General features: G+C 35.4%; 1 protein-coding gene across 1 annotated transcript in view; it reads right to left on the bottom strand.

Annotated features, from left to right (window-relative positions):
- ZCWPW2 (zinc finger CW-type and PWWP domain containing 2) overlaps nt 1-26,236 on the bottom strand; it is a 121,313-nt gene that overhangs the window by 8,541 nt on the left and 86,536 nt on the right. Inside the window, exons 6-8 of the mRNA XM_080814961.1 lie at nt 25,803-25,849; nt 2,941-2,999; nt 1,718-1,785 (exon numbers count right to left, since the gene is read on the bottom strand). Coding sequence (XP_080671087.1) covers nt 1,718-1,785; nt 2,941-2,999; nt 25,803-25,849 — 174 coding nt within the window. The remainder of the gene's footprint in view (nt 1-1,717; nt 1,786-2,940; nt 3,000-25,802; nt 25,850-26,236) is intronic.

Here is a 26,236-nt window from a genome sequence, read left to right as displayed (position 1 = left end):
TAATTTTCCCCCCAAAATAGATATGCTCCACAAATAGCTATTTCTTAGATTAAATCTGCATAGCCATGGGCATACCGTTTAAATTATTTAATGATTCCTCAACTTTTTCTATTAATTTCAGAAATCTTCTCCTTGTTGGATAAGAGGGTTTTTACTGCATGTCTTTATCACAGATGAAGCAACTGACACTTGGGCAGGTAAAGTCGCTACACTTAATTAGCTCTCCTCCCGACCTCTAATTAAGGAAGAGAGAAAAGCAAAGGGTAGAGTTTATAACTCAGAAAGGAACAGCAAATCTGGGCAGTAGGCTGATGGGAGACTTTATTTTAGCACCTGGGAGTGTAAGGAAAATGGCTCCAATTTTCACTTGATCTAGGACTGATGCTACCTCAAGCCAAGAGCAAAAGGAGTGATTTCAGAGACTTAGATCAAGGGATCCACTGAGATATGGGTAGGGGTAAAAAAACTGAGGCAGGGATAATTTACTGAAAAATAACCACTCTTTCAAGAAGTAGTCAGCTCTTGCAAAGAACACAGCAGACTAGATGTTTATGCTTTTTATTTGTATGAAATGGGATAAAGGAGTAAAACACAGATCAGGTTAAAGATTTGAACAATTAACTATTGAGACTTGAGAGCCACACAGAATATGAGACTCCTGAAAGGGTGTCAGTGGATAACTATGGAAATGTATTCACTCATTTATGCAGCAGAGTGATTTCCAATCAATGGATTCCTGGCTATGATGGCTTTCTTCCTCAGTAGCCCCTTGAGTCAGAGGCAGAAAGGATCCCAGCACTGGAGCCCTCAGCTGCAGTACCAAGGTCTCCTAGTGAGAATTCAGTCCAGGGATAAGCTGACTTTTTTGCCTTTCTACAGGAATATCTGAAGTAATCATGTGAGGCAAAAGGACAACATAGCCAAGAAAAGGCACCTAAGTTGGCAGGAAAGTAGCAGCAGAATAAATTTAAGAAGAGATAGAAAGAATAGAATTTTGTAGTGGTTTAGGAGAGGAACAAAAGATTTAAAAAAATTAACTACTTTGTCCTTTTTCTGACTGCTTTCCTTTCTTTTAATAAGACTAAAGATGAGTGGCTTATTTAGTCAGTTGAAACACAGTGCCGTAGAACCTGGGGGTGGCTATAAAGGAAAGGAAATATGGCGCGGATAACTTCTTGGGGGTTAATGGGCTTTGGAACCTCTTTGCGTGGTTGCCAAAGTTCCATCTTGCAAATAAGCATTTGCCTGCTTTTCAAGACTAATGAAAATGAAGGAAGAGTAAAGCGCTTTTGAAAACTAAAACTTTCTCCCTGCATTCCACATTCTCCCTACTGTGTTCTAATACCAACGGCAATTAATTCAGCTGGAAGCCCCACGCTGCTGCTTTTCTTCTTTCTCTCCCTCTGGCACCCCGAGGACCCCAATAATTTTCGAATGGAGAGGTCTGGATTTTAATGTATTGATGTGGGTATTTCCTCCCACAGCCACTGGTGCTTTATTTTTAAAAAAATTAAATATGTGACAGAGCCAGAGAAAATTTAATTTATGGGAAGAGAAACCTAAAGACAACTGAAGAGATCTAGTATGTAAATCAAAACCCAAAATGACCCACTAACAGTTCTCATCAACATTTTATTTTTCTTCCAAAAATTACAACTACATTTGGTAGAATTAAATAGAAGTAAAGGAACTAAGAGCAGGAGAGGCCTTCACATACCCATGTTTTCCTTTGATAAGGCATCATCTGAACAAACATTTTCAAAAGAGCATTTTAAAATAGCTTTCCTAGAAAAAGATTTGACAGATTTAGTTTCAAAAGATCAATCATGTATACTTCAATGGCCATTTTTGCATATTCATTGATAATTATAAATTATGAATATATTTCTTTATCTTGAGGTACTTTTCCTTGGTTGGTTTATACAGTAAGACAGCATGATACAGTGAAAAAACCAAAAGGAAATAATATTGATCTAAGCTCTCATCTGGTGAAAAGCACTAATGATCTACCAAGTACCTTATATAGGCTTTTTCATGTAATCTTTCCCTAAAAAACCAACTAAGGAATCACTACTCTCATTTTATAAAGAAACTGAAGCTCTGAGAAATTGAGAAATTTGACAATGTAGGAAATGGTTGAGCATGACACAGCTAAATTCTGTTAGACTGTAAAATCCATGCTTTTCCCATGACACCGTATTGTTGACTTAAAGTCAGAAAACATTTGTTCAAATGCATTTTCTCTAACCATAAGATCTTGAGAAAGCCACTTAGTTTCTCTAAGTCATAAGTTTTTCATCTTTTAAATAGAGATGATTATGATATACTTCCTACTTGATGGGGTTATTGTGAAGTATAACTAGGATAAGACAGTAAGGCCTTTTTAAAAATTTAATTATTCATCCTCTGAAAAAGGACAAAGAATAAGAGAAGGACTATCACATCGGAGTCAGACTTTGTCGTTGAGCAGGACTCCTTTTAATACAGCACTGATTACCATTCTTCAAAAAAATAGGTAAATAAACTGTGTGGTTGGTTCAATGATAAACACTAAAACTTGTCATCAGTGGCTTATCAGTTCATTATAAAGGCCCATTTCTGGTTTGCACTATTTTTAAACCAAACACCTGCTTCTCATCTGCTTGCTCACATGATATTAATCTTTGCTAGTTCTGCTTCAACATATTTGTATAAACATAAAACTTTCTCCATACTCTAAAACTACTACTTATCACCTTCATTCTTATTTCTTAATAATTTGTCTTAATTATTAAGAAATAATTTATTTCTTAATTCTTAGTATCTTTAATTGTTCTAGAAAATTTTGATGTTTCCTTAGAGAAAAAGAATCAAGAATCAGGGGGAAATGTCATAATAATTAATCCAATGTATATATACATTTCAATTTTATCATAATACTTTTCAGTAAAAAAAAAATACCTTTTCCTTCTTCTAAATTTGGACTTCTTCTTTTCTGTTGTGTTTTTGGAAACTTGCATCTATAAAATAACAAAAGACAAGTTAGTTCAAATGGGACTAGATGAGTTCAGTAAGATAATGGGTCCTATACGGTCCAAGTAATTTAGTACAGAAGATAAACTCTGACCCACTGCTCTCAAACGGTTGACTTGGAACCCCAAGTCAACCACTTCATAGTCACTACAATTACACTGATCTGCTCAACTTTCAGGAATAGTAGACTAATCCAACATGAGTCCCCCTCTCCCACATCCACTCCCCCTTCTCACTTCACAAACATATAATAACACTAGGTAAAACAATCTTTACGCTTTAAAACATACACAACCTTTTTTTTTTTTTTTTAAGATTTTACTTATTTGACAGAGAGAGAGATCACAAGTAGACAGAGAGGCAGGTAGAGAGAGAGAGAGATGGAAGCAGGCTCCCTGCTGAGCAGACAGCCCGATGCCGGACTTGATCCCAGGACCCTGAGATCATGACCCGAGCTGATGGCAGCAGCTCAACCCACTGAGCCACTCAAGTGCCCCATACATGACCTTTAAAGGAGGAAAAAGAACTATACATATGCCAGAAACATGAGGAGTGCAAATGTATACAGATAGAAGTGACATGGTAAAGGCCTACAAAAAATGTATACCAGGATAGCGCCAAAGGGGTTTGGGATTTTAATATCTAGGCAAAGACAAGATGTGGAGAAACTGGCACCTCCATACAATGTTGGTGGGAACGTGAAATGGAGCCACTTTGGAATACAGTTTGACAGTTCTTCAAGATGTTAAACAGAGAATTACCTTATGATTCAGCAATTCTACTCCTAGGTATATACCCAAGAGAAATAAAAACATTATGTCCATATAATAAATTGCATATAAATGTTCATAGCAGCATTATTCATAATAGCTCCAAAGTAGAAACAACCCAATGTCCAACCAAATGGAGAGATAATAGTCTATCCATACAATGGAATATTATTTAACCTTTAAAAACAACAAAGTCATGTTAATACTAAAACAGAATTAATCTTGAAGCCATTATGCTAAGTGGAAAGTGAAAAAGTCAGACACAGAGACCACACGTTGTATGACACCACTTATCCAAAATGTCTATAAAAAGGCAAATCCATAGAGACAGAGGTATATTAGTAGTTGTCAGGGATTAGTGGAAGATGGGAAATGGGCAGTGACTGCTAATGGTATGAGGTTTCCTTTGGGATGATGAAGAAATGTTCTAAATTTATATAGCGGTATTGATTGCAAAACTGTGATTATACTAAAAACCACTAAACTGCAAACTTGAAATGAGTGAATAAATTACATCTCAATGAAAGTATAATTTTTTAAAAATTTGGTGACATGGAAAAATGGAAAGTAAGGAGATAGAATAGAATGTACCAATGATTAACAAAAGGAACCCAATGTAGCAGTATTACTGTTAGAAAAAAGCATAATCAGAGATAAAAAAGGGGTTATTATCATGCTAAAAGAAATGATCTACCCAGAAAATATAGCAGTCCTGACCTGTATATACCTAGAATCTCAGCCTTAAAATATATAAAACAGAAAAAAATCACAAGTAGAAACTAATAGCCTATAGTTAAAATGAGATATTTTAATTTACTTCTCATACAAAGGTGATAAGGTAAAAAAGTTAGCAAAGAAACAGGAGCGTTCAACAACACAAATAATAAGTTTAGTCAAATAAACACATATCAACCCTAGCACTGAATAATTAAGGAATATATGGTTTTCAAGCCTGAAACATTCACAAATTTGACCATGTACTAGGTGACAAAGGAAGCCTCAAAGTATTAAAGTAATCTGTTTTACAGACCACAGCCACTGGCTAATATGCAATAAAATAAGAACTCAAAACTCAAATGATGGCTGAATAAAATTTGTAATCAATTCATAGATGTAGAATAATTACATTCTCCCATGAACCTACCCATGATAAGAGTTATGATCTATGTCATTTAGATCAGAATTATTGTCTCACTTTTTAGTTATTGGTATATGTGACTTATCTTCTCACTGGGTAATACATTTGTCTCCATGCCAAACCTTGCATGCTATAGGTGCATGTAGAGTGTTGTGGAATAAATGAATGAATAAATGTTCAGAGAAAGATACAATAAAAAAATATATCACTAGGAAAAAAAAAATAGTGCCAGTGTTACTGTCCATTCTGTACCATTGTGGTTGTTGAGCATTTAACAAATTCATACAATTTGCCCTCATCTCCTAAGACAGAACCTCAATGCAACTGTCACCTCAATGTTTGTTAGCTTCTTTTATTTGTCTTTTTGCTTTAACCTGCTAAAGTGAGCGGTTTCTTAGCCCATTTTGTCTAAATCTTTCACAGTTACACTGATCTTACTTTTACTGATCCTGAATCAAGCATCCACACTGCAAGGGTGTGAACAATTTTTTTTTTTTTTTACATATCAAATGTTCAGCAGCTAGCATAGTGCCATTCACATGGTATGCTCAAAAGCATTAACTATAATGAGATGAAGGTTGAATTTAATAACTCTCAAAGCATTATTAAACAGCTTAAATACCTTAATAACCATTCGAAAGAAGTTTGTATGAAACACTCAGGGAATTCATATTATGATGCTAAATCATAGGTTTTTTGTGTGTGGGGTTGTGTGTGTGTGTGCGTGTGCGTGTGTGATGTGCAAACACAAGGTAATATTCAAATATTTTTCCAGCCTTGTTTCACATATATACACATAAAAGTAAATAAGGCAAAAAAGTATATGGAAATATTATTGTCTAACTCATTGTTCCACATCTCCAAAGACAATGTAGAGCTATTATTTCTATCTTGTTATTCACGATCAGCCTAAATTATGTGCATATTTGAGTATGAAGTGAAAGAGTTGCTACAAGGAGAAATAAGATTAAAGTAACAAAGTACAAACTACTTCATAGGTATTAATAGGAGGAAATACTGTTAAATAGCTACCATAAATCAGGAAGATTTCTGTTAGAGATAATAAATTCCTTTCTACTTTCTTAAATATTCCATAGCAGCCAAAATGAACTAGTCAGTATTGCCAAATGCCCTGTACTTTCCAGCTCCAAGCCTTGATAAAATATGCTATGATGGAGAAGAGCATGGAATTTGGAATGACAGGATCATGATCTGAATTTAATCCCTGCTACTTACTAGCTGTATCACTTCTGGTAAATCACTGACCACTGGAATATCTAGCAAGAGTCTGGTATAAAGCAGACAGTAAGTATTTTCTGACTAAATGACCATTCTGGGTTTCAGGATCTTCTTTTATAACTACTGCTAAAAAAAATAACTACCTCAAAGCATTTGGGGATAAGGTGAAATTAAATAACATCCCAGAAGGTATCTAACAGTGCCCAACAGTTAGTCAATGTTCAATCATTGTTCAACCTATTACACTAGTCCACTGGGCTAGTGTCAGAGTTTTATCCTTTTTCCTTAGAGTATATAACAAAACTTGGCACTTTGGTATGGTTGGACTTACAGGAGTCCATTAGTTTCCCAAGACTGCTCTAACAAAGTAACATAAACTTGTAAAGCATCAGAAACTTATTTATTTATAGTTCTGTAGGACAGAAGTCTGCCTCTTATGGATAGACTCAATGCTTGTCATTGGATGAGGGCCCAACTAATCCAGGATGACCTCATACTAAATCCTTACCTTAATTACATCTGCAAAGATCCTTAATTCTAAATAAGGTCATATTCTGAAGTTCCTGGAGAATGTATTTTCTGGGGATTACTATTCAACCCACAAGTAGATACTATAATCTTTATCTATGTCATCCCTTCTACTTCTCTTCCTGTGTTGCAGCTGATTCTCCTATGTTGTTGAGCCTCATGCTATTTAGAGTAGTACCGCTGTGTGCAGAATTACCAACACCTGGGAGTTTGTTAGACATGCAAATTCTCATGCCCATCCTAGGCCTACTGAATCAGAAACTCAGGGAGTGGGGCTCAGAAATCCATGTTTAAATAAGTTCTTCAGGTGACTTCTACCCCAACTAGAGTTCTCTAGGCCTTAGTCTAGCTCACAACACATCCATACAAATACAATGCTATATACTCTCATTGATTTTACAGAAACCAAAGCAAGTATTAATTCTTTTCTTGCTAGATGTAGAGGCATCTACAAGAGGCATATGTAGAGAAAGAAAATGCCATTTATCGAAAAAATATATTTATTTAATAATAATTAGGACTGCTGACTGGAATGGCAAATAGTAGAATTGCCTTTAGTCGCCAAAGACATATAATCTATAAGAATTGTGTTTACATCAGATTTATATAATCTTCATAAAGTGACTTGATGTTGCCCATTTCCTTAAGTCACTATTCATCTAAATGAAAATCATTTTATTTTTAAGAAGAACAACTTTGTTGGCTCTGTTAAATCTGAGGGCATAAAATTTTGATTTAGCATTTTATGCTCAGAGAAGACATAAATATATTTTGTAACCTTCCATTGAGAGTAATTGTCAGTCAATGATCACTAAGGAGCTGCCTATTTTGACAGAATTTCCAAACGTGAATAATGTGTGCCTTGAATAATATATACAAACTCCTTGTCAAAAGTTATCATATAGAATCAATATTCTCATTTCTCTTTGGAAAATCTGTTGGGAAAACCTGCTTGGAATAAGGATGATAACTAGTTTTATGCAGCATTGTAAATGATGGTTATTACTTAATCTGAGTATCCAGAGAGTACAAATAATAAAGTTAAGTCTTTGGGCCTACATATGATTGTTTTCACTCTTCTTTGGAAAGGGGGGAAATTAAAATAATCATTTTCTAGCCCTATTTTAAACAAGATTTTAACAGAGAGAATACAAATCTAGTGCTTCTTACATAAATGTCACTCAATTACCATATGCTCCAGTCCAGTCATTCTTAGTAGAGCTCAGTATTCCTGCGAGATTTGGACAGTATCAGAGATCAGTGCCTGGCAATATGACTTATAAATATCTTGCTGTCCCCTGCATTACCTTTAGCCATGTGTAAGTTCTCACTAAAGTACTGTGGATTTCTCTGCTTTGAGGGGCTTAGCAGAGAAAACAGTGGAGTCTGTATTCAAGCAGTGAGCTGAGACAGAGGAGAGTATTTTCCCTAAAAATAGAAGTTGACCACTAGACCACCTTAAGTAGAAGGCATGAAAGACTTTCTATTAACACCTCCCAATCCTTGCTGAGGATACAAGTAACAGCACACTTCAAGAAACTCTATGATTAGCTACATCACTGATAATTTTTAAAGTCTTGGATTTAATTTTTTTAAATGGTCTTTGACTATCTACACCAGGGATAAAACATATAAAAACAGGAGGGTTTTTTTTTTTTTTTTTTAAATAGGACAGGTTTCTCTCATATCTATAAAGAGATTAAGAATACTAAATGCTGGGACTCAGCATTTAGTGGCTGGGCGGCTCAATTGGTTAAGCAGCTGCCTTTGGCTCAGGTCAAGATCCCAGCGTCCTGGGATTGAGTCCCACATCGGGCTCCTTGCTTGGCAAGGAGCCTGCTTCTCCCTCTGCCTCCATCTGCCAGTGCTCAGTCACTCTCTTTCTCTCTGACAAATTAAAAAAAAAAAAAAAAAAAGAATACTAAATGCTAATGGAAACAGGGTGTCCAGGGAGTATAAAACCTGTATGAAAAGCAGAATTTATGTCACAGTTGTTTATTTCATTGAATGGTACCAGCAAATTTGATTATTTGACCTCTATTTGGAGACTCTAAAATTCCAAGTCTGTTGCAAACAATTCATGTTAGCACATAGTTTTTCCTAAAGTCACTGGTTATTTTAGCAAGAGGAGAACATAGGGTCTCTAAGGAAGACTTCCTGGAACAGACATACATGACTATTATAGGTTCAGTTCCAGACCACTGCAACAGAGTCAATATTACAATAAAGTCAGTCAAATTAATTTTTTGGTTTCCCAGTGCATATAAAAATTGTTTAGACTAACCTGTAGTCTGTTAGGTGTGCAAAGCATTATGTCTATAAAAACAATGTACAAAGCTTAATTAAAAAATACTTCATTGATAAAAAATATGCTAACCATCATCTGAGTTTTCAACAAGTCCTAGTATTTTTCCTGGTGGAGGGTCTTGCCTCGATGTTGACGGCTGCAGACCGATCGGGGTAGTGATTGCTGAAGGCTGAGGTGGCTGTGGAAATTTCTTAAAATAAAGTAACAGTGAAGTTTGCTACATCAATTGACTCTTCCCTTCACAAACAATTTCTCTGTAGTATGTGATGCTGTTTGAAGGCATTTTACCCATAATAGCACTTTCAAAATTAGAGTCAATCCTTTCAAACCTTGTCACTGTTTTATCAACGAACTTTGTTATATTCGAAATCCTTTGTTGCCATTTCAACAATCTTCACAGCATCTGCACCAGGAGTAGATTCCATCTTAAGAAACCACTTTCTTTGCTCGACAATAAGAAGCCACTCCTCATCCATTCAAGTTTTATCATGAGTTTGCTGCAATTCAGTCCCATCTTCAGGCTCCACTTCTAAGTCTAGTTTTCATGCTATTTCTACCATATCTGCAGTTACTTCCCCCACTGAAGTCCTAATATCTCAATGTCATCCATGAGGGTTGGAATCAATTTCTTCAAAATTCCTGTTAAGTTGATATTTTGACCTCTTCCCATGACTTAATGACATCTAGATGGTGAATCTTTTCCAGAAGGTTTTCAATTTACTTTGCCCAGATCCATCAAGGAATCACTCTCTATGGCAACCACAGCCTTTTGAAATGTATTTCTTAAATAATAAGACTTGAAATTTGAAATTACAGCCCTTGATCCACGGGCTGCAGAATGGACGTTGAATTAGCAGGTATGAAATCAACATTACTCTCATTGTATTATCTCCATTGTAGCTCATGGGCAATTATGTGCACTGTCAATGAGCAGTAATATTTTGAAAGGAATCTCTCTCTCTTTTTTTTTTTTTTCTCCCTGAGCAGTAGGTCTCAACAGTGGGCTTAAAATATTCAGTAAAACATGCTATAAGTAGAGATACTGTCATCCGGGCTTTGTTATTCCATATATAGAGCACAGGCAGAATAGATAATTTAGCATAATTCTTGAGGGCCCTAGGATTTTTGACTGGTTAGTGAGCACTGGTTTCAACTTAAAGTCACGAGGTACATTAGCTTCTAACAAGAGAGTCAGCTTTGTGAAGCTTTGAAGCCAGGCATTGAATTCTCCTTTCTACCTACAAAAGTCCTAGATGGCATCTTTTTCCAAAATAAAGCTATTTCATCTACAGTGAAAAAGAGTTGTTTAATGGAGCCACATTCATAAATTATGTTAGCTAGATCTTCTGGATAACTTGCGTGGCTTCTACATCAACACTTATTGCTTTACCTTAAACTTTTATAAAGACAGCTTCTTTCCTTCAACCTTATGAACCAATCTCTGCTATCTTCAAATTTTTCTTCTACAGCTCCCTCGCCTCTCTCAGCCTTCACAGAATTGAAGACACATTTCTCCTCTATCCCTCAGGCTCCTCCCACTCCCACTGCCCATCTTATGAGAATGATGAGGAGATCAATCTGGCTGAAGTCAGATCCATGGGCTGAAAGTCAAAGCAAAGAAAGGGTTAAGCAAATACATAAATCCCAAAGTAAATTTTTTCCCCCCCTTAACATTTAAAGAGCAGGGGTGCCTGGCTGACTCTGTTAGAAGACCCTGTGACTCTTTTTTTAAAAAAAATTAATTTATTTATTTTAATAAACATATAATGTATTTTTAACCCCAGGGGTACAGGTCTGTGAATCGCCAGGTTTACACATTTCACAGCACTCATCATAGCACATACCCTCCCCAATGTCCATATCCCTACCACTCTCTCCCGTCCCCCTGCCCCCAGCAACCCTCAGTCTTTTTTTTGAGATTGAGTCTTTTAGACCATGTGACTCTTGATCTTTGGGTTATGAGTTCAAGCACCACACTGGGTGCAGAGATTACTGCATTTAAAACTTTAAATAAATAAATAAAATTTAAAGAGCAAATACAATCATCCACACCAAAAAACAGGTACTCTGAGTCAAGGGATTTTGCTTGCTCTCATAAATGGTACATAAAAAGCTTTGGATATCCAAGATTAATCCATTTTGTCTAATTTTGTATTTTACTGCTAATAGTTATCCTATAGAATTCCCACAGATTGTAATTCAAGATAAAAGAAGTAAACCTTGCAACCTAATTAAGCATCTTTAGTTACTGAGTTATTAAAGAGTACCATGTTAAAAGTTACTCCCCCAAGGGCCCCCAGCTGGCTCAGTCAGTGGAGCATGCAACTCTTGATCTCCAGGTTTTGAGTTCAAGCCCCAAGTTGGGTGTAGGGATGACTTAAAAACAGAATCTTAAAAACAACAACAACAACAAAAAACACTTCTCTGGAAGTGTGTTTCACAACACTGCCTTGTGGTGGTGCCGTTTCCCAGTTACCCTCCAGGTTTTGAGTACAAGTTAATTGAAATTAGTATGAAAATAACTTTCTATGTTAAGATTTCCACTGATGATTTAAAGTGATAAATGGATAATTTCTATATATATTAATATATTTTTCTATGTATTTTAAAAATGCAAATGCACAACAAAATAGTGCAATTGCATTTTAAAATTTAGATTTCGGGTGAAGAAAATATTATCTATTTTGATCAGGGATGGTAGTTACATGAGTGTATATACATTTAAGAAAAACTCAGGAAATTCTACACTTAGTATCTTCCACAGTGTTTAAATTTTAACCTCAATTAAAAAGTTAAATTAAGAAAAAGTTAAGCCAAATGAAAGAAAACTATAGTAACTAACAGTATAGTAAATGGCAAAATGGTGATAGAATACCTGAATGATTCAAGTCTGGGGAACACTGGCCTATGGAAAGGTGAATGATGCCCACAGAGTAGAATCCAAAAGGAATCTAAATGAGTTTTGAATTCTGACTGAGACTCTTCCTAAGGGGTTTCCTCTGCTTACTATTCTTTTCAGAGATTTCTCTCTGCCTGGGGCTAGAAGCCAGCAGTAGGGATCTATTATAATATTTATCTTTGGGGAAGGATAAATATAAAGCTAGTGAATCAAGTGAGTTGCAGTACATGAATTCCATATTAATAGCAAACTTATTAATTAACACAAATATCTAGACATCTAGTCATAAAATGTAGGCAACTTATCCTGCGACAGGGCTAATGAAAATTTCCTGCTTATTATGAAGAATTTTTGCAATAATTTTGGGGAAAAATATTTTTTCATCAGAAAATATAATAGCCTAATTTCCTCATACATAAATGTATAAATCAAGACAGCGATCATTAATTTTGTCTTTCAAAGTGTTACAAGTTAAACTCTTGGCACTAATAAAAGCGAAGTGTTAAGAAAAAAGATACTCATATATACAGACATAATTTCTGTATATAAGCCAAAAAAATTAGAAAACATAATGACAAAGAGATCCTTTTCTAATTAGTAATACTATCTGAGATAGTCTTAATTAGAAATATGTAAAATTCTACATTAAAAAAGCTAAAGGGAAACAGAGAGACAAGTTGTATTTCTGCATGGGTGTATTTAACATTATAAACATATAATTTCTCCCTAAATTAACCCATAGATTTTCTACAATACCAATCATTATCTCAACACAATTTTTCTTGGGGCTTCAACTCTGTAATTCTAAAGTTCATTTGTATGTAGTTAAAACTATTTAAATTGTGCCTTTATTGGGGTTTCCATGGGAAAGGCAAGGTTGGGTAGGGTGAACAGTTTAGGACTGGCTAGTTTCAGTAATTCTGGAGGGCTCTGGCCTATTGGAATGATCACCAGTTGCCTGGTATTCAATTATGGGATGACTGAGGGCAATGGAAATATTGGCTTGGTATTTCAGAGTTTGCTAAGAAATTAGTTGAAGAATAAGGGTTTAGAACTGGTTGATTTGCATATGAAAGATGTATCCTTTGCTACTGGTAAGGGGCAGTTTTTCCCCAGTCAGAAAGGTTTTTCAAAATGTCAAAACATGATAATATACAGAAAATACATACATACATTACACACACACACACACACACACACACACATGCAAAGACACAATACAATCTGAAAAAGTAAACAGATAAGAACTATGAGAACAATTTTTAAAGATTATACTAACGAAGGATCACAAATATACACATTAAAAAGATAAACAATAACTAAAGCAATTTGAAATTTAAGACCTAATAGATGAATAGATAGAGAAGTAGGCATTCTGACATATTAAATGTCATATGTCACATAGTGAAGATGGCAAATATTATAAAGAAGATAAAAAAGAGTAAAGAAGGGAAACATTACTTGTTAGTCAATAAATGGTATTGGAATAACTGGCAGTGTAGGAAAGAAAAATATCTTTTTCCTCTACCCTTCTAATTTCTCCAGGGGGGGCCGCTGTAACAAAAAAACAGATTAACAAGAGAAAAAGCATATAGATTTAGGGGCGCATGGGTGGCTCAGTCAGTTGACTGTCTAACTCTTGATTTCAGCTCAGGTCATGATCTCCGGGTCCTGGAATCAAGCCCCAACTCGGCTCCACGCTTAGTGGGGTGATTGCTTGGGGGTTCTCTCAAATAAGTAAATAAATTTTTTAAAAAGGACAAACAAAAACAAGCATACAGATTTATTTAATGTAAGGTTTTTTTTTTTTTAAGATTTTATTTATTTATTTGACAGACAGAGATCACAAGTAGGCAGAGAGGCAGGCAGAGGGCGGGATGGGGAGAAGCAGGCTACCCACTGAGCAGAGAGCCTGATGCGGGACTTGATCCCAGGGCCCCGGGATCACGACCTGAGCCGAAGGCAGTGGCCCAACCTACTGAGCCACCCAGGTGCCCCTATTTAATGTAAGTTTTATGTGACATGGCAGCCTTCATTAAGGATCTGAAGAAGCAGTTAAACCTGAGTTTTTAAGCTAGGTTTGAAGAGTAGAAGGTCGTGGGAAAATGTGACAGGATATGAAAAGGGTAGGAGTTAAGTGTAGTAAACTGTGGAAATGGCAAGGCTTACTCCCTCAGATTCTTCTCAGGTTCCCTCTACCTTTAGAGATAAGAAACCTCCTTTCCTTCCATTGCAAGGATGGTATCTTACATGAGGCTCTTATAACCTGCTCCAGAAAAAGTCAGAAAATTCTTCCTGCACCTGCCATTTCATAAATTCTTTCAGCTTGAAATATTCAATATACCAAGATGCCATCTTTGGGGTAGTATGTACTGAACCCCATCTTAGCAAGTTGCATAAAATTTTTATACCCTATCCTCATATCTCATATAAAAATAAATCTATATTCCCATAATAGCTAACATTTGTGAAATGTTTTCTATGTTGTAAGCACTATGTTATGTGCTTTACACAACTTGTTAGAGCAATCTTTACACAAATTGTCAAAGTCAGAGTCTTTGCAATACTTCCATTCTTCCCACTTAATGGGAAATTGAGAGCTTACAGAGTTAAGTAGCTAATATCAGATCATACTGCTAGTAGGTGACAGAGCCAGGATTGCTACCTCAACAGTCTACCTCTAGATGTTCTTCTTCTTACTCACTCCACTGCATTATTATCTATGAAGAAGCCTATGCTAAGTAAGAAATAAAAAAATCTCAGAACTGCAGATGTGACCACATGCAAATATTTAACCTCCATATTTCCAGGAAAAAAATAATAGAAAAACAAGCAATATGCTGGGAAAAGCATATACTGAAATGATGGCAAAAATTTATATTTTCATTACTAGCATATAAAGTATTCATATAAATTTGCAAGATAATATTAAGAACTCAGACACAGGCAATTTATTACAAGTCACAGAAATGCAAATTAAAACAACAAAGTATGATGTACACTGGCAACAACATTTTTATGTGAGAACACCTGTCTCTGACTGTGGCATTTGCATGCACTGTGGTGTATTCCTATCACTGTCCCAGGGATCCTTCTACTGGGAGCTGTCAGAAGGAAACCAAACATGTGGTGGGAAAGGAGAAAATCTCATGGAGATTTTCATCAAAGTGTGACCAACAGGAATTAAAGAAAGATTAAATGAATCACAACATATTTTGTTTAATGAAAGGGCAGTCTTTCAAAGCATGTCACAAAAGCTCTAAAATCCTAAAAGAAAAAAAAATTTTTTTACTATGTAAGTACAGCAAAAGAATTATAAAAAAGGGAAACTGAAAAAATGTTTGCAGCATATTAAGTATTAACAATCAATATTAAAGAGAACACCTACAATTCAATTAAAAAAAATGAGAGAGAGAGAGGGAAGCCAGTCTATGGAAGAAACAAGCAAGGGTATAAATAGTCAGTTTTCAGAAGAAATAAAATGTCCAATAAATGCATTAAAAAGTGCTCCAACAGGGCGCCTGGGTGGCTCAGTCAGTTAAATGTCTACCCTTGGCTCAGGTCATGATCCTGAGGTCTTGGGATGGAGCCCTGCATCGGGCTCCCTGCTTCTCCCCCTCCTGGGGCTGCCCCCACTTGGTGCGTGCTCTCCCTCTCTCTCTCTCTCTCTCAAATAAATAAATAAATAAATAAATCTAAAAAAAAGTGTGCTCAACCTCATTAAAGTAAAAAAAAAATAAATAGATAACAGCAAATGAAAACAATGTTACTGTTATTTTATATCTCCTTTTAAATATTGGCAAATACGTAAAGATATCTAAAGCTGGCAAGAGAGTAGGAAAAGCACTGGTAGGAGTACTCAGACGTAACTGTTTTGAAGAGAATTTGACAATGCTTGACTGGAATTTTTAACTTTTATTTTGAAATAATTTTAGATTCACAGAAAGTTACATATATAGCTCAAAAGAGTTCCCACATGGTCTTCACCCAGCCTCCCCCAATGTTAACATTACACAAAATCATAGCACAATTATCGAAACAGGAAATTAACATTGCTGCAAAACCATTAACTGAATAAAGACCTAATTCAAATTTCATGATTTTTCCCACTGATGCCCTTTTTCTGTTTCAGGACCCAAAGTAGGATCTCACATTACATTTGGTTGTACGCCTCCATAGTTTCCCTCAATATGTAACAATTTTTCAGTCTTTCCTTATATATAAACAAATTTTAAATACTCACATCCTTTAGCCCAGCCATTTCACTTACAGGAATTATTCTGTTGAATTTGTGCAAAAATGTACAAGGATGCTTATTTCCAGATTTTGAAATAGTAAAATGTTAGAGATGGGACAACAACAGGGGAGAAAATGACTTGAACTTTCCATTTTACACATTTTGTAACCTTTGGTATTTTCTCCCTAGGATGTTTTACATAAATTTATAATGAAAATAAAAATAAAACAATTTATAAAGAAAAAAGACTGGTAATGGCTAGAGTTGGCATGTTAAGGCAGTCTAGACATTCCCTTACACTAGTAACGGGACTGTAATTGGTACCATAATGTTGGGGGATTTTTTGGATGGGAGATGTTTAGCAATTTGGCAAAATTGAAAATGTGCCTACTCTTTGACTCAGCAAGTTCTCTTCTGGCAATTTTTAGTGTAGAAATATTTACAGAAACATTTAAAGAGATTTATGTACAATGATGTTGCTGCATTTTTATTTATAATTTTGCTAATCCAGAATCAACCTAAATGTCCAGGAGAATGTTCAATAAATGAAGCAGCTTCTATAAAAAGATATGCTATGCAAATGGGACAGATCTGGTAGATCTCTGACTTTCTCATTCTTCTCAGATGTCCACAATATATTATTGAATGAAAAAAGTAAGGTTTAATTCATTACATTCATGTTAATAAAGTATATATATTTATACATATAAATATTATATATTGTTTTTCACATTTATTTGCACATATACTACATATATTTATACATGCATAAAGTATATAAAACTATTAACAGTGGCTTTTCTTTCAGAAGTGAAATTATAGTTGGGAAAGAATTTATATCTGCTCTTTTTTGTTTTCTCATAATACTATTTCACTAATTTAAAAAAACCCCAATAAGAACTATAAAGCAACATGAAAAAGATTTGTGATATAATACATAAATGAACATTAACAGCACATTGCTCAATGATTAAAACTATGCAAAAAACCATGCATATAGAAACAACTGTACACAAATGCAAAAATTAATTTAAAATTTTTAATCGTGCAGATGGATTTTAGATGATTTAAAAAAGTTCTGTCCTCCAAATATAATGTTATTATAGTACTTTGAAAAAATTAAATCACGATTAAAATGTGGGAGTTAGGGGCGCCTGGGTGGTTCAGTGGGTTAAAGCCTCTGCCTTTGGCTCAGGTCGTGATCCCAGGGTCTGGGATCGAGCCCTGCTTCGCGCTCTCTGCTTAGCAGGGAGTCTGCTTCCCCCTCTCTCTCTGCCTGCCTCTCTGCCTACCTGTGATCTCTGTCTGTCAAATAAACAAATAAAATCTTAAAAAAAAATGTGGGAGTTAATTTTATAAAGAAGCTTCGACATAATCTAACCTAATAGAACTATGATGTTATTGTAAATCTGAAAATTTTAAATATTCTTAAATCCGTCCTATTTCTTAGAAATTAGAAAAGTACTAGGCATTTATTAAACAAGCATCTACTAAAATACAGTAAACCCAAACCTATTATAATTGTTTTTCATGTTACCTTTATAACACTCACACACGTTACCTTTATAACACTCACACAAGGTAATTATTATTTGGTTTCTAAAACAAAGAAGGTCACACATCTAAGTAGCAGAACTAGCTATAGAAGTCAGATCTGGTTCATTCATAAGTTTCTATTCTGTCTACCACAATATGCTGTTTCCTGAATACTTGGTTTTATATTTAAACATCTTTCAGAATCTGTAACAGGTAACAGCATCAGCTACTCCACCCATTTCCTGATAAACTACTATCTTTATTCTTTCATTTCATTCTTTCTAGAGCCAACTGACCCGGATTATTTACTCTGGTCTGCACAAGTCCTTTGACATTCTGAAATTACTTACCGAGCTGTTATAAATATTTCATGGAATATTAGAGCAGAAAGGGACTTAGAGACAATCTAGATCTTCCCCTTCTTTTTTTTTTCAAGTGGGACTCAGAGATTAGTGAGGCTTACTCTAACTCTCTTTCATTGAGACTGCTCCACTGGGCAGAGTGGTGGTCAGGTAAAAAGGTGTGTGCACCTAAAACTCCTCACCTCGATCTTAATGGGTAGCCACATACAGCTGAACAGCTCAAAGGGGCCTATGGGAATGGCACCGGCCTTTAGATATAGCTCTCCTACTTGACCCAAGAAGCACTATTCCCAGTTGGCACTTAGCAATGGTTTTCAAGGTGGCAACATTCTTACATCTTGGTTCAAAGAGGTGGCAGCAACCACCAGTGCAACCCAACACAGGCCAACACAGAACTCGGACAACTTATTCCTCAAGGTCCTTTCACAATACAAGGGAGGCAGGTGACACTGTGGTTAGTTTTGATCTTTCAAGCCCATTTGGGGAATTTATCCTACAAAAATAATGGCGTCAGTATTTAAAGATATATGTACAAGGAGGTTTATGAGAGCACTACATGTAGCAGTATCAAACCATACCCGTGACTTGAAAACTCCCACTCGCTCATCTCTATAGGGCTGACTGACTAACTGTGATAGATCTGCTATTGTAGGCTCTGAAGAAGATTAAAAACAGATCTGTAACTGTTAGCCTAAGTGTTAAATCTACAGAATAACATATCATTGTTGTAAAAACAAGACAATCACAAAATACTTTTACATGTATGTATACACATTTGTTTATATAAATACAAACAAATAAAATAGACTGTTAGGATTTGCAACCCAGGATAAGGGGCTATACTGCCAATTAACTTACTTTTTTTATCATTCACCTCTGTATTACATTTTTGACAGTGGTGAACAGCCCTCTGCCTATTTTCTTCATTCACTAACAAGAGACAACACTGACTCTCTCTTTTTTTTTTTTTTTAAGATTTTATTTATTTATTTATTTGATAGAGAGAGAGATCACAAGCAGGCAGAGAGGCAGGCAGAGAGACAGGGGAAGCAGGCTCCCTGCTGAGCAGAGAGCCTGATGGGGGGCTCGATCCCAGGACCGGAGATCATGACCTGAGCCAAAGGCAAAGGCTTTAACCCACTGAGCCACCCAGGCGCCCCAACACTGGCTCTCTTACATAATAGTTGTTGAATCAAATGAAGTAACACTTGTATACACTGGCCTTAGAAGGCACTTAATACATATTATTATTATTACCTTTTGGTTTCACACCAACAGCTTCTTCTTGTCCACATATTGAGTTTTATATTAAACAGTTCTATCCTTAAAAAATACTATCTTCGGGGCGCCTGGATGGCTCAGTGGATTAAAGCCTCTGCCTTTGGCTCAGGTCATGATCCCAGGGTCCTGGGATCGAGCCCCGCATTGGGCTCTCTGCTTGGCGGGGAGCCTGCTTTCTCTTCTCTCTCCGTCTGCCTCTCTGCCTACTTGTGATCTCTGTCTGTCAAATAAATAAAATCTTAAAAAAAAATACTATCTTCAGGGACCCTGGGGGGTACAGTCAGTTAAATGTCTGACTCTTGGTTTCAGCTCAGGTCATAACCTCAGGGTCATGAGACTGAGCCCCACTTCGGGTTCTGAGCTCAGCATGGAGTCTGCTCAGGATTCTCTCTCTCCCTTTCTTTCTGTCTCTCTGCCTGCTTGGACACACACACACACACACTCTCTCTCAGATAAATAAAATCTTTAAATAAGTAAGTAAATAAACAAAATCTTAAAAGATATAGTATCTTCAATAGCCATATATCCAAAATGTATAGAAAAATAAAAACTACTTATTAGGTGAAATTAACACTCAAACTCTAGTAGGACTAGCTTGCTAATAGTTGAATAAGAACTAAGGAAAACTAATTAATTTTAAATAAAAGTACCTAAGGAGCACTGTGTGGCTATGATGATTTCCTTGATTTCTCTAACTATAAATTTTCTCCTTTGTAAGGTGATGATGATATTGTCTTCTATGCCTTCTTCCCAAGGGTCTGAAGTGAAGGACAATATTTGCAGAAATGTTTTATAATCTGAAAGTACTATATTGATGAAGAATTGTGTTTTTTTTTTTTAAAGATTTTATTTATTTATTTATTTGAGAGAGAGAGAGAGAGAGCGTGAGAGCGAGCAGGACCTGGGAGGAGAGGGTTCAGAAACAGGCTCTATGACCTGAACTGAATGCAGGCACTTAACCGACGGAGCCACCCATGTGCCTGGAAGAATTGTTTGAAAGCTAGAATTGTGCCTATTCATAAGGATGAAGTTTCCGATTATTTAAGAGTCAAATATACAAAGTGATTTGGATACTTAAAAAGACACTAAAAAGTGATTTGGTATTTCGAAGATAGTAAAGGGATTTAAAAACCAAAGAAATGTTAAAAGAAGCTGTGGTATTATGGACTATCAGAACTGGAATTCTACCCTGGCTCAGCCTCTCCTGTTAGTCACTTACTATCTCTGGGAGCAGTTTCTTTGTAAGAAGAATTATGGTAATACCTATTTCCCACTGGTATTGTGAGGGTCAAGTGAGGCAATCTACAAGCTTCTCAGCTCTATCAGACATAACCAATCCCTTTTATAAGGGATATTTTGAAACATACCATTCTCTATTCTTAAATGAAAGTCACAGACCAGTATCTAAACTGGTCCAGTTAGAAGCTGCAGTCCCCTCCTTCCCTTTGGCACTGGGTGTAGACATATTACTAAGTTTTGCCAATGCGATGTCAGAGAAATGACATGCACAGCTTCAAGTTCATGTTTCCTGTTCAGCTAATTGTTTGTACTCCTTTTCCACCTTACCTCTTTTCATGGGCCAGAATGTGGATGTGATAGTGTACTCAACTTTTGACCATATAGATTAGGACCACACCCTGGGGGTTCACATAACAATAAAACAGAAAAAACTTGGGAGTCTAAATAATTTTGTGGGGCAAGGCCTCCTCCCACCCTGGATCATTGGCCCACCTTTGGTCAAGTACAGAATAAAGTGATAGATAAACTCCTATCTTATATGACTCCCTGTAATTTGGAGTCTCCTTGTTACAGCAATTGTAGCCTGTAACATAATTAATATATCTGACTACATGAATAATTTCAAAATACTTAACTATACTATAAGAGAGAAATAAAATATATTTATCATAAAATGAAAATGCATTTCTATATGTGTATGTTTGAGAACAACTACATTTGAAGACATAATCAGGAAGATAAATGCCAATCATCCCTATCATGAATAAATAAGTTTGGATAAAGTCAATCTGTACAGGATCTATAGAAAAATGTACCAACAGGAAGTAGTGGTGGACATAAGAACAGAAACTACTTTTTTTTTTTGTTTTTACTTGTAACTTTATTGTAGACATACTTCATTCCTTCTTTTTTTAAAAAAGATTTTATTGATTTGAGAGAGAGAGAACGAGACAGAGCATGAGTGGGGGAGAGGGGCAGAGAGAGAGGGAAAAGCAGACTCCCTGTTAAGCAAGGAGCCCAATGCAGTGATCCACCCCAGGACCTAGGGATCATGACCTGAGCTAAAGGCAGACGCTTAACTGACTGAGCCGCCCAGGGACCCCACACTTCATTCATTCTTATATAATTCTTTTTAATTTAAATATCTGAGTTCTCTTCTAGACTGTAGGAGAGTACATGCATTTCTTTTTTTTAATTGATTTATATTTTAGGTATTTAACATAGAGTGCAATATTTGTTTCAGAAGTAGAATTCAGTGATTTCTCACTTACATATAACCCCCAGTGCTCATCATAACAAGTGTCCTCCTAACACCCTTCACCCATCTAGCCCACCCTTCACCCACCTCCCTCCATCAACCTTTAGTTTGTTCTCTATCATTAAGAGTCTTCTATTGCTTGATTCCTTCTCTCCTTTTTTTCTTTTCCCCTTCCCATATGTTTGTCTGTTTTCTTTCTTAAATTCCACATATGAGTGAGATCATATAGTATTTGTCTCTGATTTACTTATCTCACTTAGCATAATATACTCTAGCTCCATCCATGTCATTGTAAATGGCAAGATTTCATTATTTTTGATGGCTGAGTAACATTCCTGTGTGCGTGTGTGTGTGTGTGTGTGTGTGTGTGTGTGTGTGTATGCATGCCACATCTTCTTTATTCATTCATCAGCTACTGGACATTTGGGCTCCTCCATAGTTTGGCTATTGTTGATAATGCTGCCATAAACATTAGGGTGCATGTATTTTTGTATCCTTTGGGTAAATACCTAGTAGTGCAATTGCTGGATGGTAGGGTAGTTCTATTTTTAACATTTTGAGGAACCTCCATACTGTTCTCCAAAGTGGCTCTACCAACTTGTATTCCCAACAACATAAGAAATAACAGGTGTTGGTAAGGGTGTGAAACTACCTTTAAGCTAAGTAGTAACAGATAAGATATTTTATATCATAAAAGAAAAGAAACAAATCTTAAAGAGAGATGATATTCTAAAATAAATTATAGATTGCCCAAGCATAGAAAATGGGAAGTATTATATTCTCCCAAATGAGTCTGGGAAAATAATTCCCTATTGGGGAAATAATTCTCTGACTGCTATGACATGAGATGACCTAGTAACAAAATATCACAGAAATCCCACAACACATCAGGGCCACATTCAGTCTCTAGTACTTGAAAATAACTTGTCCATAACTTTTAATATGTGAGGAATAATGTTTCTTTTTTAAGATTTCATTTATTTATTTAGAGAGACAGAGAAAGAGAGAGTGAAAGCAAGAAGAGGGGCAGACGGAGAGAGAGAATCTCAAGCAGACTCTGTGTTGAGTGTGGAGGCTGGGGTGGGGCGGTCTCTACCTCTCCACCCTGAGATCATGACCTGAGCTGAAATCAAGAGTTGGACACTCAACTGATTGAGCCACCCAGGTGCCCCAAGGAAGACTGTCTTGATAATAAATTAGAAAAAGAAGCAATTAATATCTATATTATACTTATGTAATGAGGAATTTTAAGGTAGACTTTGGGGACATATCAGAGTAAGACTGGAAAACAATAGAAAGTAATTTTCTAAAAGTAATTTCCATATGCAATATCTATAGCAGATTTCTTAGTATTAATTCTAAAGTGTTAACACATACATAAAGGGCAGCAATACTATGAAATATTTCTAAATGTTTATTTTTTTGAAATTCAAAGAGAATAATACATTTATCTGTCAATTCAGTAATATTTGATTTTAAGACTGTTAAAAGGCATCTAAAATTTCCTGTTTCCGATTTTTAAATGTTTTCCATGGTATCTCAGTAACTGCACTTCTACTCTTTATGGCTAAATACGTAGCTAAATATGTTACAATATGTTGAGTAGAAAATACGTAAATTCTTCAATAATTTCAAGAATAATATGTTTATTCCATTTTGGCTTCCTGCTCTATAATAAGCCTTCTAAATTCCTTGGCTTTTTGTCTAACATGTTATATTTCAGTATTACTTTAAATTAAATCACTATACAATTATGGTTGACCCTTGAACAACACAGGTTTGAACTTCACAGGTCTCCTTACACGCAGATTTTTTACAATATAGTATTGTATATGCATATTCTCTTCCTTATGATTTTAACATTTCCTTTCCTTTAGCTTACTTTATTTTAAGAATACAGTATATAATACACATAACATACAAAATATGTGTTAATTGATTGTTTATGTTTTTATTACTCTTTCAGTTGACAACATGTTATTAGTAGTTAAATTTAAGGGAGCCAAATGTTATACATGGGTTTTTGACTGCAGTGGTCAGTTCTCCAACCCCGTGTTGTTCAAGGGTCAACTGTATATTTGTAGTCTGTTGACTCTAGCAGCACATTCAAAAGTCATGCCAAATGCTGAAGAGTTTTTCTTATATAGTTTTGTTCCATGCATTGCAAGATAGCTAGTTTCTTTAGCTTAGCCCAATAAAAAGCCCTCTATTCCTCCAAACTACTGTAGCCCAAGACACTTGTACAAATTCCCAACACACTTCAAGACACATAGGGCAGTGTCTCTCAAATAATATATATTTTTTTATTTTATTTATTTATTTGACAGACAGAGATCACAAGCAGGCAGAGAGGCAGGAGGAAGCAGGCTCCCTGCTGAGCAGAGAGCCCAACGCGGGATTCGATCCCAGGACCCTGGGATCATGACCTGAGCTGAAAGCAGAGGCTTTAACCCACTGAGCCACCCAGGTTCCCCTCTCAAATAATATTTAAAGGACCAGTTTTGCCCCCAGTATGCCCCAGATCTATACTTCTATACAATTAAAAATAAGTTACTAGGAAAAAAATGAAATAGAAAATAAATACAAAATATAAGTTCTATTTTATCATTATATTCAACAGACAAAAGTGACTCTGTCAAATTGCTATACAACTTTCTAAATGGTTCCTGTCATATTTTGCTCTTGTCTCATTGCAGATCAATAATAAATAATAAATAGTTCATAGGCTACTTCACACTTTAAATAGCACTGTCCTAGAGACAGTAGTACCATGTTCATTGAGAATCACTGGCAAAAATAAAGCAATATATAGAAATGTTAGTCATTATCACCTGTATCATTTTTGATTCTAAATATCCTGTAGCAGAGACTAAAATAAACAATTCCACCTACATTAACAATCCTGCACTCTCTCACATGTTCCTGTCTAAATGGTCAGACATAGACACAAGTACTATTTCCTTTCTTTGAAAAAGGCAATCGTGTCTTCTATGATACAGGTGCAACATTATTTAGCCAGTGAAAAATACAGATTACTTTTACAAGTCAAAAAGCAAAAGTGTAAAACAAAATCAGATTTTAAAAGGACTCATGATAAAAATAAATAATACAAAAATGAAAGGACTCATGATATATACATACTCAGAATACATAAATGATGCTTACCTCATTGTCTGTTCATTTATAGGTCTGTGACCAACATTTTTTTCTCTTCTGTCGGGTTACACTCAACCTTCCCTGGGTTTGCCCTGCACCAACCCCACCATTCAATGCAGGAAAAACTAGAGGGATAGGCTTTCCTTTCAATCACAATTCTTTTTCTTATGACGTCAATATATTATTTGTCCAAAAGAATTTAATTAAACCATTGGGCCTTTCTCTTTTTAAGTAGTGTCCTATTAAGAATACTGTCACTTGAGGAGAATGTTCTTCCTATTCCAATCATAGTTTTGAAAACAAGTAGTTAAACATCTCCCTGCATACAATGTACAGAATGATCTATTAAATTTTTAAAATTCTTTTAAAGTGCTATTGACTTTACAAATTTTATTTAAAAGATGTTAGGTTTGGATCGATATAAATGGCTGATATTATTCTCAACTTCAAGGTAAAGTTCATATTAAACTGTGGACTTTAATTATTTAAATTTTCCATGAGATTGCACACATATCAATAATATGGTACACAAAAAATATTTTAGTATATGAGAGTATGTACGTGAAATACAATGTAAATAAAAGCAATCGCTAACTTGTTAACTTTAAATTTTTCATCATTCTAATTTCTGATAATTCTGAGACATTGAAATAAGTGATCATAAATCTTAAATTTCTAGTGTCAACCTAGAAAAGGAAACATATACTCAACATCTAGAAGAAAAATACTCATTGTATGTCATTTTGCTTTTAAATATTAATTCAATTTTCTTTTAAAAATAACTTTAATCAAATGGAATTTGAAGTCTGCATATTTTATATATTGAAACATGATCTTACCCTTTTCTTAGCTACCACAGCAACTTTGCCATCTGCTTTGGATTTATCTGTAAGATAATAAAGTACAGCTGTTTCAAAAAAAATGCCTACACTCCTGTTTGAGTAAGTGCAACGTTATACAATCAGAATTTTCTACCTTCTCATACCGTAATATGTGTTTTTAATGGTTCTTTTGATCAAAATGCTAACAAACTCAACTTTCCAGAGTTAAGTAGAACAAAATAATCCAAAAGTAATAGCATTAGGGATTCATATACTTATTTGACAAACCTCCTCCCTTAAGTCTAATCGGTTGGATGTTCTCGAGTTAGCATCTAGTGTATCCTATTTTAGGTTCTGGTCAGCTTATGTACTCTGAATTATATAAGATCTGGAATGAAATCCCAGTGACCTCTACTTGAACATCTCCTCCATGCCAGACATGGGATAAAGAC

Source organism: Martes martes (genome assembly GCF_963455335.1).
Source record: "Martes martes genome assembly, chromosome: 1".
NCBI lineage: Eukaryota > Metazoa > Chordata > Mammalia > Carnivora > Mustelidae > Martes > Martes martes.
The sequence above is the reverse complement of the archived record's forward strand: the minus strand, read 5'-3'. Positions and strand labels throughout refer to the sequence as shown.